The 16,690-nt window shown below is 46.8% G+C and overlaps 1 protein-coding gene and 1 long non-coding RNA gene across 4 annotated transcripts in view; one reads left to right on the top strand and one right to left on the bottom strand.

Moving 5' to 3' along the window:
• LOC100347536 (NXPE family member 3) overlaps window positions 1-16,690 on the top strand; it is a 46,903-nt gene that overhangs the window by 4,588 nt on the left and 25,625 nt on the right. Inside the window, exons 2-3 of one of the 3 annotated variants that reach the window (XM_070064409.1) lie at window positions 3,126-3,185; window positions 10,375-11,129. In XM_070064409.1, the coding sequence (XP_069920510.1) occupies window positions 3,126-3,185; window positions 10,375-11,129 (815 nt within the window). Of the gene's footprint in view, window positions 1-3,120; window positions 3,186-10,374; window positions 11,130-16,690 lie in introns of all 3 variants that reach the window. The other 2 variants (XM_070064410.1, XM_002721869.5) reach the window with 2 other exon arrangements.
• LOC138846991 (uncharacterized) overlaps window positions 5,319-16,690 on the bottom strand; it is a 66,631-nt gene continuing 55,259 nt past the window's right edge. Inside the window, exons 3-4 of the long non-coding RNA XR_011384554.1 lie at window positions 10,780-10,871; window positions 5,319-5,448 (exon numbers count right to left, since the gene is read on the bottom strand). This is a non-coding gene — a long non-coding RNA (uncharacterized lncRNA). The remainder of the gene's footprint in view (window positions 5,449-10,779; window positions 10,872-16,690) is intronic.

Genomic DNA, 16,690 nt, shown 5'->3' with positions numbered 1-16,690 from the left:
GATAAATGTCTGCTCCCCGTTTAAAACTTTTGAGAGGACACGGTGCATCAGGGAGACCTCTAATATGATCGTCAGGAGGATAATACCAAGAATTTGGAGTGTGTACTTTAGGCAGGATACCCATGAGCCATAACAACTAAAATCGAACAGATCAAAGAATTAACCTGAAAAGGAATCTACTAGTTTTGACCACAAAGCCTTTTTTTAAAAAATATTATTTATGTATTTGGAAGGCAGAATGATGGAAAGAGAGGGAAAGACATAGAGAGAGAGGAGAGACCTTCCATTTGCTGGTTCACTCCCCAACAGTCAGGGTTGGACCAGGCCAAAGCCAGGAGCCCAATACTCCATCTAGGTCTCCCAGAGCCAAGTACCTAAGCCATCATCCACTGCCTTCCTTCCTGCATTAGCAGGAAACTGGATGAGAAGTACATGGTAGCCAGGGTGTGAAGCAGCACTCTGGTAGGAGATACAGGTGTCCAAAGAGGCAGCTCAACCAGCTGTGTCACAGTGTCTTCTCCCAAGTAGCCTGTTTGTCAATTTTTCAATGGAATCTGTACAATAGTTGACATATCTATCCATGTGCAACAAAACACGTTAGTAACTGCATAGATTCCTTGGTATTCAACTGATGGGTAGCCCTTATATATTTGGCATATGAGGATTGGTTTAAATTAAAGCAGGGAATGAGAACAAGTGGGTCTAGAAGTCCAATTTTATAAAAGGGATAACAAGTACAATTTGAACAAATATTGCCTTAGGGATGCTGCTAAAGTTCCCCACTAGGTATACTAAAGGCTCTTAAGTTACTATGCAAAGATTGGCATTTGACATGTTAAATTCAACACCTCATCAGGTTACCCACAGAAGTCACTGATTGTGAAAATCTGACTCCACTATTATCCTGCCAAGTGAAAGAAGCAGGCATAAGCAAGGAAAAATGAAGAGAGAAAAGAATCTCATGATGACGAAGAGTCTTGTTTTAACATCTCGGGAAAAGTGTCCACAGTGTAAAATTGTCAACTTCTCATCCTACTTTGCAGTTTGGATGTCTCTGGTTAGGACATCAGGTGGCTGGGGGAATTCTCTGTGTAGCCTGCACACCAGGCATGACTTGCTTCTTGGAATTTACATTGATTTTTCTAGTCTCAACTCATAGGGCTTCAGGAATACAGCAGTTTTTTGCTGTTAGTAGGAATACTGCAGCCAGAGATATTAGGGGAAGCTAAAACATAATAAAATCTTGAAACCAATGAACAGAGCTACAATCTAATAACAAGTGCACTGCAGTTTTTCTTCTGAGATATTTTCTTTCTATAGTCACTACTATTTCCACTAAAGACAATCAGATTGATATGAATTTGTTGGCAAAATATTTTTAGCTTCATCAAAATTGGCCCTGTTATTTACATAAGTGCAGTGTGAATAGTGACTGACCACATAGACCAAACAAAGTTTGCTTTGTTGGAATTTTTTTTAGGGAATCTCAGATTGGACTCTCTTATTCTTTCTTTCTTTGAGATTTATTTATTTATTTATTTATTTATTTATTTGACAGGCAGAGTGGACAGTGAGAGAGAGAGACAGAGAGAAAGGTCTTCCTTTTGCCGTTGGTTCACCCTCCAATGGCCGCCGTGGCCGGTGCGCTGCGGCCAGCGCACCGCACTGATCCGATGGCAGGAGCCAGGTATTTATCCTGGTCTCCCATGTGGGTGCAGGGCCCAAGGACTTGGGCCATCCTCCACTGCACTCCCTGGCCACAGCAGAGAGCTGGCCTGGAAGAGGGGCAACCGGGACAGAATCCGGCGCCCCGACCGGGACTAGAACCTGGTGTGCCAGCGCCACAAGGCGGAGGATTAGCCTAGTGAGCTACGACACCTGCCTGAGATTTATTTATGAGAGAGTTATATATAGAGAGGGAGAGACAGAGAGACCATCCATCCACTAGTTCACTCCCCAAATGGCCACAAAGGCCAGGACTGGGCCAGGCTGAACCCAGGAGTTCCATGTGAGTCTCCTATGTGGATGGCAGGGGCCAAAGGACTGGGACCATCTTCTGCTACTTTCCCAGGCACATTAGTACATTAGCAGGAAGCTGAATAAGAGTACCCATATGGGATGCCAGCGCCACAGGTGGCAGCTTTACCCACTGTGCCACAATGCCAGTCCCTCAGATTGGACTGTCAAAAACCTCTCAAGAGGCCGGTGCCGCGGCTCACTAGGCTAATTCTCCACCTTGCGGCGCCAGCACACCGGATTCTAGTCCCGGTCAGGGCGCCGGATTCTGTCCCGGTTGCCCCTCTTCCAGGCCAGCTCTCTGCTGTGGCCAGGGAGTGCAGTGGAGGATGGCCCAAGTCCTTGGGCCCTGCACCCCATGGGAGACCAGGATAAATACCTGGCTCCTGCCATCGGATCAGCGCGGTGCGCCGGCCACAGCGCGCCAGCCGTGGTGGCCATTGGAGGGTGAACCAACGGCAAAGGAAGACCTTTCTCTCTGTCTCTCTCTCTCTCTCACTGTCCACTCTGCCTTTCAAAAAAAAAAAAAAAAAAAAAAAAAAAAACCTCTCAAGGCTAGGAAGTCAAACCAAACCAGACTTCAGACTTCACCTGCAATACCTATGTTCCCTTCTCTGTACCTTCTAAAATAGGACATCCCAGCCAAAGCTTTGGTAATATAGCCAGTATTTCCAATTGTATGTTGTCATAATTGAGAAGGCCCATATTACACAGACACAAATAATTATATTACCACAAAAGTAAGAATATTGATGAATAATTTCTGAATTCTAGGGTAGGGAGAAAAAGTAAATGTTTACAATTGTGTTCACAAAAGTATACTTTACCAAGTTACAGAGAACTTAAAAATGATTTCCTTAAATCTAGAAAACAAAACATTAGGCCGGCACCGCGGCTCACTAGGCTAATCCTCTGCCTTGCAATGCCGGCACACCGGGTTCTAGTCCTCTCTCTGTCCATTCTGCCTGTCAAAAAAAAAAAAAAACAAAAAACAAAAAACAAGACATTAAAGAACCAGCAATATCTCAAATGAAAAGTCATAAAAATTATTCTTATCAGTTCATTTAGTCCCACCTAATTAATTCTTGTTCTGCTTCATCTCAGGATAGCAGTTTCATGAAGTCATCAATGTGTTCATTAGTGTTCTGGAATCATTATCAAGATCGATGGTATGATCTTTTTTAAAAAATATGATATTCCTCAACTTTTAAAATGAATTTATTTACATATTTGAAAGGCAGAGTTATAAAGAAAGCGGGAGAGGGAGGGAGGGAGGAAAGGAGGGGGAGAGGGAGGGAGAGAGAGCGAAAGAAAGAAAGAGAGAGATTCTTCCATCCACTGGTTCATTCCCCAAATGGCTGGAGCTGGGCTGGTTTGAAGCCAGAGCAAGCAGCTTCTTCCAGCTCTCCCATGTGGGTCTGCACATAGGGCCCAAGTACCTGGGCCACCCACTGCTGCTTTCCCCGGTTAGCAGGATTAGCAGGGAGCTGGATCAAAAGTGGAGTTTCTGGGACTCAAACCAATGTTCATAGGGGATGCTGGTACCGCAGGTGGTGGCTTTACCCACTGTGCTGCAGCACTGACCCTGATGGCATGATCTTAAAGCTTTCACAAACCTGTGTTTGTCACAGTTCTTTTCTTATTTAAATTAAAGAAATCTATTTGGGGGCAGGTGCTGCACACCAGATGAAGTGTCTGCTTGGGACCCCTGCATCCCAGATCAGAGTGCCTGGGATTGGGTCCTGGGTTCCCATCTAGCTTCCTGCAATTGCACCCTGGAAGGCAGCAGTTAATGGCTCAAGTTCCAGCTCCTTTGTGGAACATTTTTCCTCTCTATCAGATCACACATGTGTTCCAAGCTCCTGATGCAGCCTCTCTTCTCTAATAAAGCATTAATTAATAATAATTTTCTCTCTAAATACCATATAGCCCTAGATCTTTTATAGGTATAAATTTAGGTCTATAAACTCTGGTATGAAGTTCATTATTTTTTGTTTGCATCTAAACAAACTGTATTTTCATAAGTATTCTTAGGTTAAGACAGATTAAGGAGAGTATTTTTAAAATTTTGTTTTTATTTTGACATATTTTACACATACTTGACTCTCTCTTATTCTCTCTCTCTCTCTCTCTCTCTATATATATATATATATATAAACCATATTGGGAACAATAAGACAAACATCTATGAAATACCTTATACCTAATGGTTCTTTGTGTATAAAACACAGATTTTTTAAAGATTTTATTTATTTATTTATTTATTTGAGTGGTAGATTTACAGACAGTGAGAGGGAGAGACAGAGAGAAAGGTTTTCCATCCGCTGGTTCACTCCCCAAGTGGCTGCAACGGCTGCACCAATCCGAAGCCAGGAGCCAGGAGCTTCTTCCGGGTCTCCCACATGGGTGCAGGGGCCCAAGGACTTGGGCCATCTTCTACTGCTTTCCCAGGCCATAGCAGAGAGCTGGATGGGAAGAGGAGCAGCCGGGACTAGAACCAGTGCCCATATGGGATGCCAGTGCTGCAGGTGGAGGATTAACCTACTGCGCCACAGCACCGGCCCCTAGATATTCTTTTTTTTTTTTTTAAGATTTATTTATTAAGTTATTTGAAGAGCAGAGTGACACAGAGAGAGGGATATATAGAAATCTTCCATCCTCGGTTCCATCCCCTTAAATGGCCACAACAGCAGGGACTGGACCATTCCAGGAGTTCCTGGAGCCTGGAGCCTGGAGCTCCACCCTGGTCTCCCATGTGAGTGGCAGGGGCACAAGTACTTGGGCCATCTTCTGCAGCCTTCCCAGGTACATTAACAGGGAGCTGGGTCAGAAGTGGAGCAGCCGGGACTTGAACTGGCACTCAAGCGAGATGCCGGTGTTGCAGGCAACCGTTTAACCTGCTGTGCCACAATGCTAGCCACGAGAACAGATATTCTTTGCTTTTCTCTGTCAAATCCATTCAAATGTTCTGGAACCAGCATGTCCTGGCCACTCTAGCTGATTCAGATCTGGAGGATCATTTGTGTGGTGGTGAAGCAGCACGTGGCAGGAGGAAAAATGGTCTCCTCTCTTGGGAGCAAGGGACACAGTCACCTGCATGTTGTTGCTTTTTGATGAAGTACAGGCGGGAAGGCATTCTGACCTGGGGATTCCTATTTTCGTGCTCCCTTGAAATTCTTCCAGCCCCAGAAAAGGAGCTGTGAACAGGCCCCATGAGGATCAGAGACCGCTTACCAGGCAGACTTTCTCCCCAAGATTGCACTGGGCAGTGTGGGCCAAGTGTCCCAAGGAACTTTGCAGTGCTGGTCTCGATCCTGGGTTCTCGATTTTGATCTCTGCTTCTTGCCCCTCAGAGATGGGCCAAGTGCTCTGCACATTTTCTCCTCCAGAAATCAAAGCAGAGACTTCAGCTTCAATTATGCCTTCCATGTGCTGCCACAGCCCAATAGGAAACAATGTCCACATGTAATTAAGGATACTCTCAGCCTCCCAAATAAGACAAGCGAAAGTCTCACCCAATCGTCTACTCAAACCCAGGATTTTTATTCATCAGGAACAGATCTTATCTGCATAGTCCTGAATTTATGCACACATGTTGAATTTATTTATTTTTGTATGTGATAACCTCTTTTTAAAATTTTTTTTAAAGATTTACTTATTTATTTATTTATTTGAAAGTCAGAGTTACACAGAGTGAGAAGGAGAGGCAGAGAGAGAGAGAGAGAGGTCTTCCATCCTCTGGTTCACTCCCCAAGTGGCTGCAATGGCTGCACCAATCCGAAGCCAGGAACCAGGAGCTTCCTCCAGGCCTCCCACGTGGGTGCAGAGGCCCAAGGACTTAGGCTGTCTTCTGCTTTCTCAAGGCAGAGTAGAGAGCTGGGTCAAAAATGGAGCAGCCGGGTCTCAAACCAGTGCCCGTATGGGATGCCGGCACTGCAGGCGGTGACTTTACCTGCTACACCACCAGCCCCCTGATTTTTTATTAATATAAAGAGAACAGATATTATGCATTCCATATGTACAGTTCCAAAATAGTGAATTTGATTTTCATTAACATACCCAGTGTTCAGTGGTAGAGCAGTGAGTCTTCATTATATAAACTCTAATTTAACTATAGGAAAATTGGCATACATGGCCATTGGTCAAAAGCACAATTCATTTGGTAGACAAAGACAGCAATAGGTGATGATCTGGATATGCAGTGAGTATTCTGGCTAGCCAGAGAGGTGCTTTGTTTTTGTCCATTGTTATCCGGAGCCAAGCCTGAAGAAGAATGACTTTGGGGTGGTTCTTCTAGGATTGCATTTTAGCACCTGCTGGTGCAGTTACCAGCATCGGAAATGGCCTCAGTCTATTATGATCAGTCCCTGATCACCAGCTTTCCAGTTCTGTAGGCTACCAATCCAGTCAATTCCCCTGAACTTCATTAGTTTAGCTAGTAACTGTGCTAGTTTCCTATGGCTGCTATGGCAAAGTTCCACAGATGCCATGGCTTAAACACATATTTCTTCTCTTGACAGTTCTGAAGGTCAGAAGTGAAAATGGGACTCCTGGGTGGTGTTCCTTCTAGAGGCTCCCTTTCCCGTCTCTAGGGCCTGTCTGCATCCTTTGTCTCCAGAGCCAGGGGTGCAGTGTAGCATTTTCCAGTGCTTCTGTCCCTTTCCTTCCACATTCGAACTACCTCTGTCTTCGGTAATGAATCTCCTTCCTTCCTCCTCTTATAAAGAGATCTGTGATTACAATAAAAGCTAGATAACCTCACCATTTGTAAGGTGAGATTACATGTGCGAAGCCCCTTTTACTATAAAAGGCGGCAAATTCACAGGGTCCAGAGATCAGGACAGGGAGCTCTTGGCGGATTTGCCGTAATCGTCAAAGCCGGAATCCTGTCACCAGCGCTGCGGCACACAGGGTTAAGCCACTGCCTGCGACGCCAGCATCCAATATGGGTGCTGAGTTCTGCCTGCTCGACTTCCAATCCAGCTCCCTGCTAATGTGCCTGGGAAACAGTGGAAGATGGCCCAAGTGCTTGGACCCCTGAATCCACCTGCGAGACCTGAAAGAAGCTCCTGGCTTCAACCTGGCCCAGCCCTGGCCATTACAGCTATTTGGGGAGTGAATCAGAGAATGGAAGAGTCTGTGTGTGTGTGTGTGTATGTGTGTGTAGGTGTGTATCTTCTCTCTCTGTAACTCTGCCTTTCAAGTAAATAAATGAATCTTTCAAAAATCCAGAATCCTTGTTAGCTCCTGAACTGTGAATTTGGACTCCTCTCTCATTATTTCTGCCTCCAAAGAGAACAGGAGAGCATAAAACCCAAAGCTCTCTCTCTCTATGCACCTCACCCTCATACTAAAGGCTTCTGTCTTGGCTTTTGACCAGAGGCCACACTTCTTATCCCTAATTCAGCCACTGAGGCTTGCCTGCAGCCTACTCCGCTAGATCTTGAGAACATGCAGCATTCTGAGCACGATTTAACAGGGGAGCCAGATGTGTAAAGAAACTGCCAATTCAGCAGCCAGTGGGAGACGGACAGCAGGTTTGTTACCCCCACGCCTCCTAACACTGGGCTCTGTTGCACTAACCGCCGTCTAAACAGGAGATCGTGACACTCAAGCTCATTCTCCTAATTGCAGTAGTAGATGTTGGTGTTCTTCCCACGTGTTGGCATCTGAGATACGTCAGTGGGTTGCTTTTTTCTTCTGAATCATACTTGCCTGAACAGAAGGCGCTGTTGCTGGGTGTAGGTGATTATCTGATCCGCAGGTGCCTCGATTCCCACCCTCATCACACAAAACATGGCCTCTCTCTTCTCATTTGCATCTTTGTATTTCTCCAGTCTGTATTTGTGATTTGTGTTCCTTAGTATGAGACCAGAGAGATCTGGGCCCTTGGAGGGGATTCTGCTGCGGAAAACACCAAGTCTTCCTAGAAAATAATCTGCCATGGGGCCGGCGCTGTGGCGCAGCGGGTAAAGCCGCCGCCTGCAGTGCCGGCATCCCATATGGGCACTGGTTCAAGTCCTGGCTGCTCTTCTTCCAATCCTGCTCTCTGCTATGGCCTGGGAAAGCAGCAGAAGATGGCCCAAGTCTTAGGTCCCTGTACCCATGTAGGAAACTCGGAAGAAGCTCCTGACTCCTGGCTTCAGATCGGCGCAGCTCCAGTTGTTGCAGCCAATTTGGGAGTGAACCAGGGGATGGTTCACTCTCTTTCCCTCTCTGTGTAACTCTTTTAAATAAATAAATAAATCTTTTTTTAAAAAAAGAAAATAATCTGCCACTTCTCTCTCCTTTAGCCAGTCCACACCTGTTCTGTATCTTTCTATACAGTTTCTTGCTTTTTTTTCTAGCTTTTTTAGGTTTCTGTATCAGGGATGGGGAATGTCCAGCCCACAGGCTATAGAAGGCCTGCAAGGTCACTTGGTCTGGACCTGCCAAGGCAACTGCAGATGGGACTCGAAATCCAATAAATCTACAGCAGTGGATAATGTTGTATGGCCTGCAAATGATGTTATAAACACCCAAGTGGCCCTTGGCAGAAGAAAAGGTTCCCCACGCCTGCTGGCTGTTGAATCTCTTCCTTCCAGCTGAGCCCTATTGTAGAGGACACTCCCTTAGGATGGGCTCCCCGTGCTCCTCCATAGCACTCAAGAGCACTGAACAAAGGGCTTACCCACATGACTGTCAATCAGAAATCTGGAACGTGGAAGGTGGGGGTGGCACTGTTGGAGGGAACAGGGGGAGAAAAGGGAACACTTAGAATCCGGGCTCTGGGGGAGAGCTTTTAGTTCAGTGGAGAAGATGCTGCTCCAGATGCCTGCACCGCATATCAGAGTGCCTGGTTCAAGTCCCAACTCCGCTTCAAATTCCACTTTTTTGCTAATGCACACCCTGGGAGGCAGCGGGTGAGGGCTCAAGTACTTGAGTTACTGCCACCCCCATGGGAGACCCAGATGGAATTTCAGGCTCTTGGCTTTGGCCTGGCTCAGCCCTGGCTGTTGTGAGCATTTGGGAAGTGAGCCAGTGGATGGAAGATCTCTGTCTCTGTATTTCTGTCTTCTAAATACATTTTCATTTTTAAAAAAAAATTTATTTTTAATTTGAAAGGCAAAGTTATAGAGATGGAGAGACAGACAAAGAAAGAGATCTTCCATGTGCTGGTTTACTCCCCAAATGGCCACAATGGCTCAGTCTGGGCCAGGCTGAAGCTAGAAGCCAGGAACTTCATCTGTGTCTCCAGTGTGGGTGGCATGAGCCCAAGCACTTGGGCCATCTTTTCTACTTTTCCAGGAGCATCAGCAGGGAGCTGGATTGGAAGTGGAGCAGCCAGGACCTGGCCTGAAGTGCCAGCATTCCATATGGGCATCAGTTCTGGTCCCAGCTGCTCCTCTTCTGACCCAGCTCTCTGCTATGGCCTGGGAAAGCAGTAGAAGATGGCCCACATCCTTGGGCCCTTGCACCCACATGGGAGACCCAGAAGAATCTCCTGGCTCCTGGCTTTGGATCGGCACAGCTCCAGCCATTGTGGCCATCTGGGGAGTGAACCAGTGGATGGAAGACCTCTTTCTCTCTGTCTCGCCCTCTCTCTGTAACTCTTTCAAATAAATATAATAAATCTTAAAAAATTATGAGGGGGGGCGGCACCACGGCTCACTTGGTTAATCCTCCGCCTGCGGTGCCGGCATCCCATATGGGCACCGGGTTCTAGTCCCGGTTGCTCCTCTTCCAGTCCGGCTCTCTGCTGTGGCCCGGGAAGGCAGTGGAGGATGGGCCCAAGTGCTTGGGCGCCTGCACCCCATGGGAGACCAGGAGGAATCACCTGGCTCCTGGCTTTGGATCAGCGTCGCTCCGTCCGAAGTGGCCGTTTGAGGGGTGAACCAATGAAAGGAAGACCTTTCTCTCTGTCTGTCTCTCACTCTCTAACTCTATCTGTCAAATAAAAAAAAAAATATGAGGCTCTGGGAGGGGAAGCAGGTTTTGGGAGGAGTGAGGAAATCTAGAGATGTAAGGGTTGAATCCAAGCCTACTTGTAACACTGTATGTGGATGTTGTGTGCATGTGTGTGTGTGTGTGTGTGCGTGTGGTGGGGAGGGTAGTGGAGGGAATAAGAAACCTGAGAGGAGACAGTTGAACTAAACCAGAGGGACAAGTTCGCCTTTACAACAGGAGATGCTCCTTTCAAATAAAGGGGGTGACTCAGAGGCCAGGCTTATGAGTGACACACAGCACGAAGCAGGCAGGCAGGACTCTTGGGTCCTCCCACTTGGCAGGAGGGACAAGCTTTGATGAGTGGAAAGCTTTCTCCTAGAGAAAATGGGGAAGGCACAAACCACTGACGACTTCCTCTTTCTCCACCCACAGATGTTATTTTTCAAGATGTTCTGGACTGACAGCACCGTCAATCAGCCCCCAGCACCCCGTCCTGTTGCTAAGTTTGCCTCCAAGTCCACAGCATCACCCTCCCTTTTGGACTCTCTGCCCGAGGAGTTCACCAACTTGACTGACCTTCTGTACTGGCCTCCGACCCCAGGAGATGGGGGAAACTTCTTGGCCTCTACCAGCCCCCAGACCTCCACCTACCACCTGAGGGACCCTGTGCAGGTCACTTATGACCTGGGAAGCTCCCTGGAGGCTGTCCTTGTGGCCAGGGACCACCAGGGCAGGCCTAAGACCCACGGTGGGGATCTGTTTCGGGCAAAGCTGCTGGGTCCAGACTTAAATGCGGGAGTCCCTGGGGAGGTGCAGGATCTGGAGAATGGCACCTACCTGCTGTCTTTCCCTCTGCTCTGGGCTGGGAGGGCCCAGGTCAAAGTGTGGCTGATCCACTCCAGCGAGGCAGTCGGAGTCCTGCGGAGAATCTGGAGAGAGAAAGGGGCCACAGTCAATTTCAGAGGGTATTTCCGGGGACCAACAGGGGCGGAAGAGACTGTTGTTTGCAATGTTGACCCCCAGTCGACCGGAGCAAAAGCGGCTACCTGCCAGTACAGAGATGTGATTTCTGGTGAGCTCTGGTTCTGTGCTCAACCGCCTACCCTGCCCTGCAACTCTTTAGTCGGCCACTCAAGTGGGAGTATGCTGAAGGTGACCACACCACAGGATGAGACCCTACTGGCAGGGTAAGAATCTGAGATGTGTCTCCAACCCCAAGTCATATGCTTCCCTCTAGATCTTGCACCACTGATACCATTTGTGTGTTTGTTTTCTCATTCAATACATGAGGGTTGAGTGCCTACTTTATGATAGGCATTGCTAAACAAATACACATAATATGGTGAAATTGCCACACTAGATATCTGGGAAAGAATACAATTGACATTGGGATTAAACAAAATGGGGGATTCTCCAGGGAAGAAAAGAAGCCAAGTATTCAAGACAGAGCACATGATCTTCATTTATTTACCTGGATTTCTGTCTTCACTTAGGTTGTCATCTGGAACAGGTTATATAAGTAGATTTTTTTTTTTTTTGACAGGCAGAGTGGACAGTGAGAGAGAGAGACAGAGAGAAAGGTCTTCCTTTGCCGTTGGTTCACCCTCCAATGGCCGCCGCGGCCGGCGCGCTGCGGCCGGCGCACCGCGCTGATCCGATGGCAGGAGCCAGGAGCCAGGTGCTTTTCCTGGTCTCCCATGGGGTGCAGGGCCCAAGCACCTGGGCCATCCTCCACTGCACTCCCTGGCCACAGCAGAGGGCTGGCCTGGAAGAGGGGCAACCGGGACAGAATCCGGCACACCGACTGGGACTAGAACCCGGTGTGCCGGCGCCACTAGGCGGAGGATTAGTCTAGTGAGCCGCGGCGCCGGCCATAAGTAGATTTTAAAATATTTTGTCAGGGCCGCATGCAGTGCCGGCATCCCATATGGGTGCTGGTTCGAATCCTGACTACTCCACTTCTGATCCAGCTCTCTGCTATGGCCTGAGAAGGCAGTAGAAGATGGCCCATGTCCCTGGACCCTGCACCCATGTGGAGACCCAGAGGAAGCTCCTGGCTCCTGGCTTCAGAGCGGTGCAGCTCCAGCCATTGCGGATGGAAGACCTCTCTCTCTCTCTCTCTCTCTCTCTCTCCATAACTCTGACTTTCAAATAAATAAATAAATCTTAAAAAAATAAAAAATAAAAAAAAAGGGGCCAGCTCTGTGGTGTAGTAGGTAAAGCCGCTGCCTACAGTGCCGGTATTCCATATGGGCGCTGGTTCCTGACTGCTCCACTTCTTATCCAGCTCTCTGCTATGGCCTGGGAAGGCAATAGAAGATGGCCCATGTCTCTGGCCCCTGCACCCATGTGGAGACCCAGAGGAAGCTCCTGGCTCTTGGCTTCAGATCGGTGCAGCTCCAGCCATTGCGGATATCTGGGGAGTGAACCAGCAAATGGAAGACCTCTCTCTCTCTGCCTCTTTCTCTCTCTGCATAACTTTGACTTTCAAATAAATAAATAAATGAATATTAAAAAAATAAAAATAAGGGGCCGGCGCTGTGGCGTAGTGGGTAAAGCTGCCACCTACAGTGCTGGCATCCCATATGGGAGCTGGTTCGAGTCCCGACTGCTCCACTTCTGATCCAGCTCTCTGCTTTGGCCTGGGAAAGCAGTAGAAGATGGCCCAAGTCCTTGGGCCCCTGCACCCATGTGGGAGACACAGAAGAAGCTCCTGGCTCCTGGCTTCAGATTGGCACAGCTCCAGCCTTTGAGGCCAACTAGGGAGTGAACCAGCAGATGGAAGACATCTCTCTCTTTCTCTCTCTCTCTCTCTCTCTCTCTCTGTGTATGTGTAACTGTACTTTCAAATAAATAAATCTTTAAAAAAATAAAAAATAAAAATAAATACAAATATTTTGTCTAGAATTTCCAGAGAAGGTGCTGTAAATACTTAGGTCTCACACAGTGCGAGGAAAGGAATCTCCATTTATTCTTTAAAAAAAAAAAAGATTTATTTATTTGAAAGGCAGAGTTACAGACAGAGGGAGAGGGAGATCCTCCATCTGCTCATTCATCTCCAAATGACTGCAATGGCTGGGGCTGGGCCAGACCAAAGCCAGGAGCTACGGATCCCACAGCGGTCTCCTGCATGGGTGGTAGGTACCAAAGCACTTGTGCCATCTTCTGCTGCTGGGCCACACGCTTTAGCAGAGCAGCCTGGACTTGAACTGGTGCTCCAGTGTGGGATGTAGGTGTCAGAAGTGGCAGTTTAACCACTGCACCATGAAGCCAGCATTCTAATTTAATCACTTCTGCTCGTATCTTTAACATCTGTTCCTTCAATTCTATATAACTCCTTTCCTTTCCCTAATTTAATGGTTCAGAATACTTAACCCATCTGTTTCAGTCTTCCTCGTTGTGGAGTAAAAACAATTAAGGCTATGAATTTTCCTCTGAGTACAGCTTTCGCTGTATTCTCAAAATTTTTAAATACGGGAGCTTCATTTTTATTTTGGTTTATCTGTTTTATATTTTCTGCAGTGATTTCCATTTTAATTCATCTGTTATTTAAAAGTTATTTTGGGGTTAGTGCTGTGGCACAGCAGGTTAACACCCTGGCCTGAAGAGCCAGCATCCCCTATGGGTGCTGGTTCGAGTCCCGGCTGCTCAATCCAGCTCTCTGCTATGGCCCGGGAAAGCAGTAGAAGATGGCCCAGGTGCTTGGGCCCCTGCACCCACATGGGCGGCCTGTAAGAAGCTCCTGGCCCTTGGCTTCGGTGGCCAATTGGGGAGTGAACCATCAGATGGAAGACCTCTCTTTCTCTGCCTCTCCTTCTCTCTGTGTAACTCTTTCAAATAAATAAGTAAATAGTTTTTAAAAAGTTATTTTAAAAGTTTTTAAACTTTAAAGGTTGCTACCTTTTATTATTTTTCCTAGTTTTATTGTAAATTATGATTAAACTAAGATCTTTATGATACTGATTCTTCAGAATTTATTTAGAATTCATTTGTGACCAACAAATGACTAATTGTTGTTAGTGGTTCACATTTTTTTAAAGATTTATTTTATTTATTTGAAAGAGTTACTGAAATAGGTAGAGACAGACAGAAAGAGAGGTCTTGCATCCACAGGCTCACTTCCCAAATGGCTGCAACTGCCAGAGCTGAACTGATCTGAAGTCATGAGCCAGGAGCTTCTTCCGGGTCTCCCATGAGGCTGCTGGGGCCCAAGGACTTGGGCCATCTTTGCTGCTTTCCTAGGTGCATTAGCAGAGAGCTGGATCAGAATTGGAGCAGCCAGGACATGAACCAACTCCCATTAAGGGATGCCGGTGCTTTAGGCTAGGGCTTTAACCCGCTGCAGCACAGAGCCGGCCCCCCACATTTTCTTGAAAATAATTTGCATTCTGTTTCTTCATAGTGGAATTCTGAACCTATTTAATTTAGCTTGTGTTAATTTTTTATTCCAAATATCTGTCTCTTTACTAAATACTCTATATTGAATCTATTAGTTTTGGACATAAATGTATTATACTGTTTATACTGTGCTTATGGATTTATAAACTTGACAATTTCTCTTTGCAATTTATTTTACTTATCTGAGCGGCAGAGAGAGAGAGAAAGAGAGAGAGAGATGGAGGGAGAATGAGACAAACATGCTCTCAACTGCTGGTTTACGCCCCAGATGCTCAGGAACTGAGAACTCAATTAGGGTCTCCCACTTGGGTGACAGGGACTCCACTACTTGAGCCATCACCTTCCACCTCTCACAGTGTGCAGCAGCAGGAAGCCGGAACCAGGAGCAGAGCTGGGACTTGAACCCAGGCACTCCAACACAGGATGCAGGCATCCCAACTGATGTCTTAACCCCTGGGCCAGATGCCTGACCCAGGTTTCACTTCACATATTTCAAGTTTATATTGTTAAATATATTCAACTTTATGTTTGTTTTCTGTGATTCATAAATTCATTGTATTTTATTCCTTTGTTTGCTTTAATTTCTAATTTTTACATATGAATGTTGCTATAACCATTTTCATTTGCTTAATATTTTCATGGTATAAATTTAAAAATCACTATTTTTAGGCCGGCGCCATGGCTCACTTGGCTAATCCTCTGCCTGTGGTGACAGCACCCCGGGTTCTAGTTCCGGTTGCTCTTCTTCCAGGCCAGCTCTCTGCTGTGGCCCGGGAAGGCAGTGGAGGATGGCCCAAGTGCTTGGGCTCTGCAACCGCATGGGAGACCAGGAGGAAGCACCTGGCTCCTGGCTTTGGATCAGCATAGCGCCAGCCATGGTGGCCATTTGGGGGGTGAACCAATGGAAGGAAGACATTTCTCTCTGTCTCTCTCTCACTGTCTATAACTCTACCTGTCAAATTAAAAAAAAAAAAAAACAAATAAATAAATAACTTTTTATTTTATAATGATTATTTTTAAACTTTTTTTTAAAAGATTTACTTATTTACTTGAGAGTTACAGACAGAGAGGGAGGGACAGAGAGAAAGGTCTTCTATCCACTGGTTCACTCCCCAAATGGCTGCAATGGCTAGAGCCAAGTCAGGAGCCAGGAGCCAGGAGCTTAATCTAGGTCTCCCACATGGGTGCAGGGGCCCAAGTACTTGGACCATCTTCTACTGCTTTCCCAGGCCATAGCAGAGAGCTGGATCACTAGAGCAGCAGGACTCGAACCGGCGCTGCAGGTGGAGACTTAGCCTACTATGCCATAGCACCAGCCCCAAACCTTTTTTATTAAAGGAACTTATTTTTTAAAAAGATTTATTTATTTATTTGAAAGAGTTACTCAGAGAGAGGAGAGGCAGAGAGAGAGAGAGAAAAGTCTTCCATCCAATGGTTCACTCCCCAGATAGCCACAATGGCCGGAGCCTGGCCAATCCGAAGCCAGGAGCCAGGAGCTTCTTCCAGGTCTTCCATGCGGGTGCAGAGGCCCAAGAACTTGGGCCATCTTCTACTGCTTTCCCAGGCCATAGCAGAGAGCTGGATTGGAAGAGGAGCAGCCGGGTCTCGAACTGGCACCCATATGGGATGCTGGCACTTCAGGCCAGGGCGTTAACCTGCTGAGCCACAGCGCCAGCCCAAGGAACTTATTAATATATTAGATTCTCAGGATCACAGCAATAATTGTAATTACTACAATATATTTCTTATCAATTTTCATGTTAATTTCATATTACTACAAAAAGAGCAGATTCAATGTAGTTCCTAGGTACAATTCTTTTTTATTATTATTATTATTATTTAATGAATGCATTTTTACATAGATACAACTTGAGGAATACAGTGGTTCTTTCCCCCATGTCACCCACCTGGCTCCCTTCCCACCTCCCATTCCCTCTTTTATCTCCCTCTTCATTATGGATCATTTTTAATTTTTTTTTTTTTTTGACAGGCAGAGTATACAGTGAGAGAGACAGAGAGAAAGATCTTCCTTTTTCCATTGGTTCACCCCCCAGTGGCCGCTGCAGCAGGCATGCTATGGCTGGCGTACCACGCTGATCTAAAGCTAGGATCCAGATGCCTCTCCTGGTCTCCCATGCGGGTGCAGGGCCCAAGGACTGGGCCATCCTCCACTGCACTCCCAGGCCACAGCAGAGAGCTGGACTGGAAGAGGAGCAACTGGGACAGAATCCGGCGCCCCGACCGGGACTAGAACCCGGTGTGCCGGCGCCGCAGGCAGAGGATTAGCCTATTGAGCCGCGGCGCCGGCCCATTATGGATCATTTTTAGTATGACTTTATATATAGAGGAT

The sequence above is a fragment of the Oryctolagus cuniculus genome, chromosome 19, assembly GCF_964237555.1.
Source record: "Oryctolagus cuniculus chromosome 19, mOryCun1.1, whole genome shotgun sequence".
Taxonomy (NCBI): domain Eukaryota; kingdom Metazoa; phylum Chordata; class Mammalia; order Lagomorpha; family Leporidae; genus Oryctolagus; species Oryctolagus cuniculus.
This window is presented reverse-complemented; position numbering and strand designations above follow the sequence as displayed.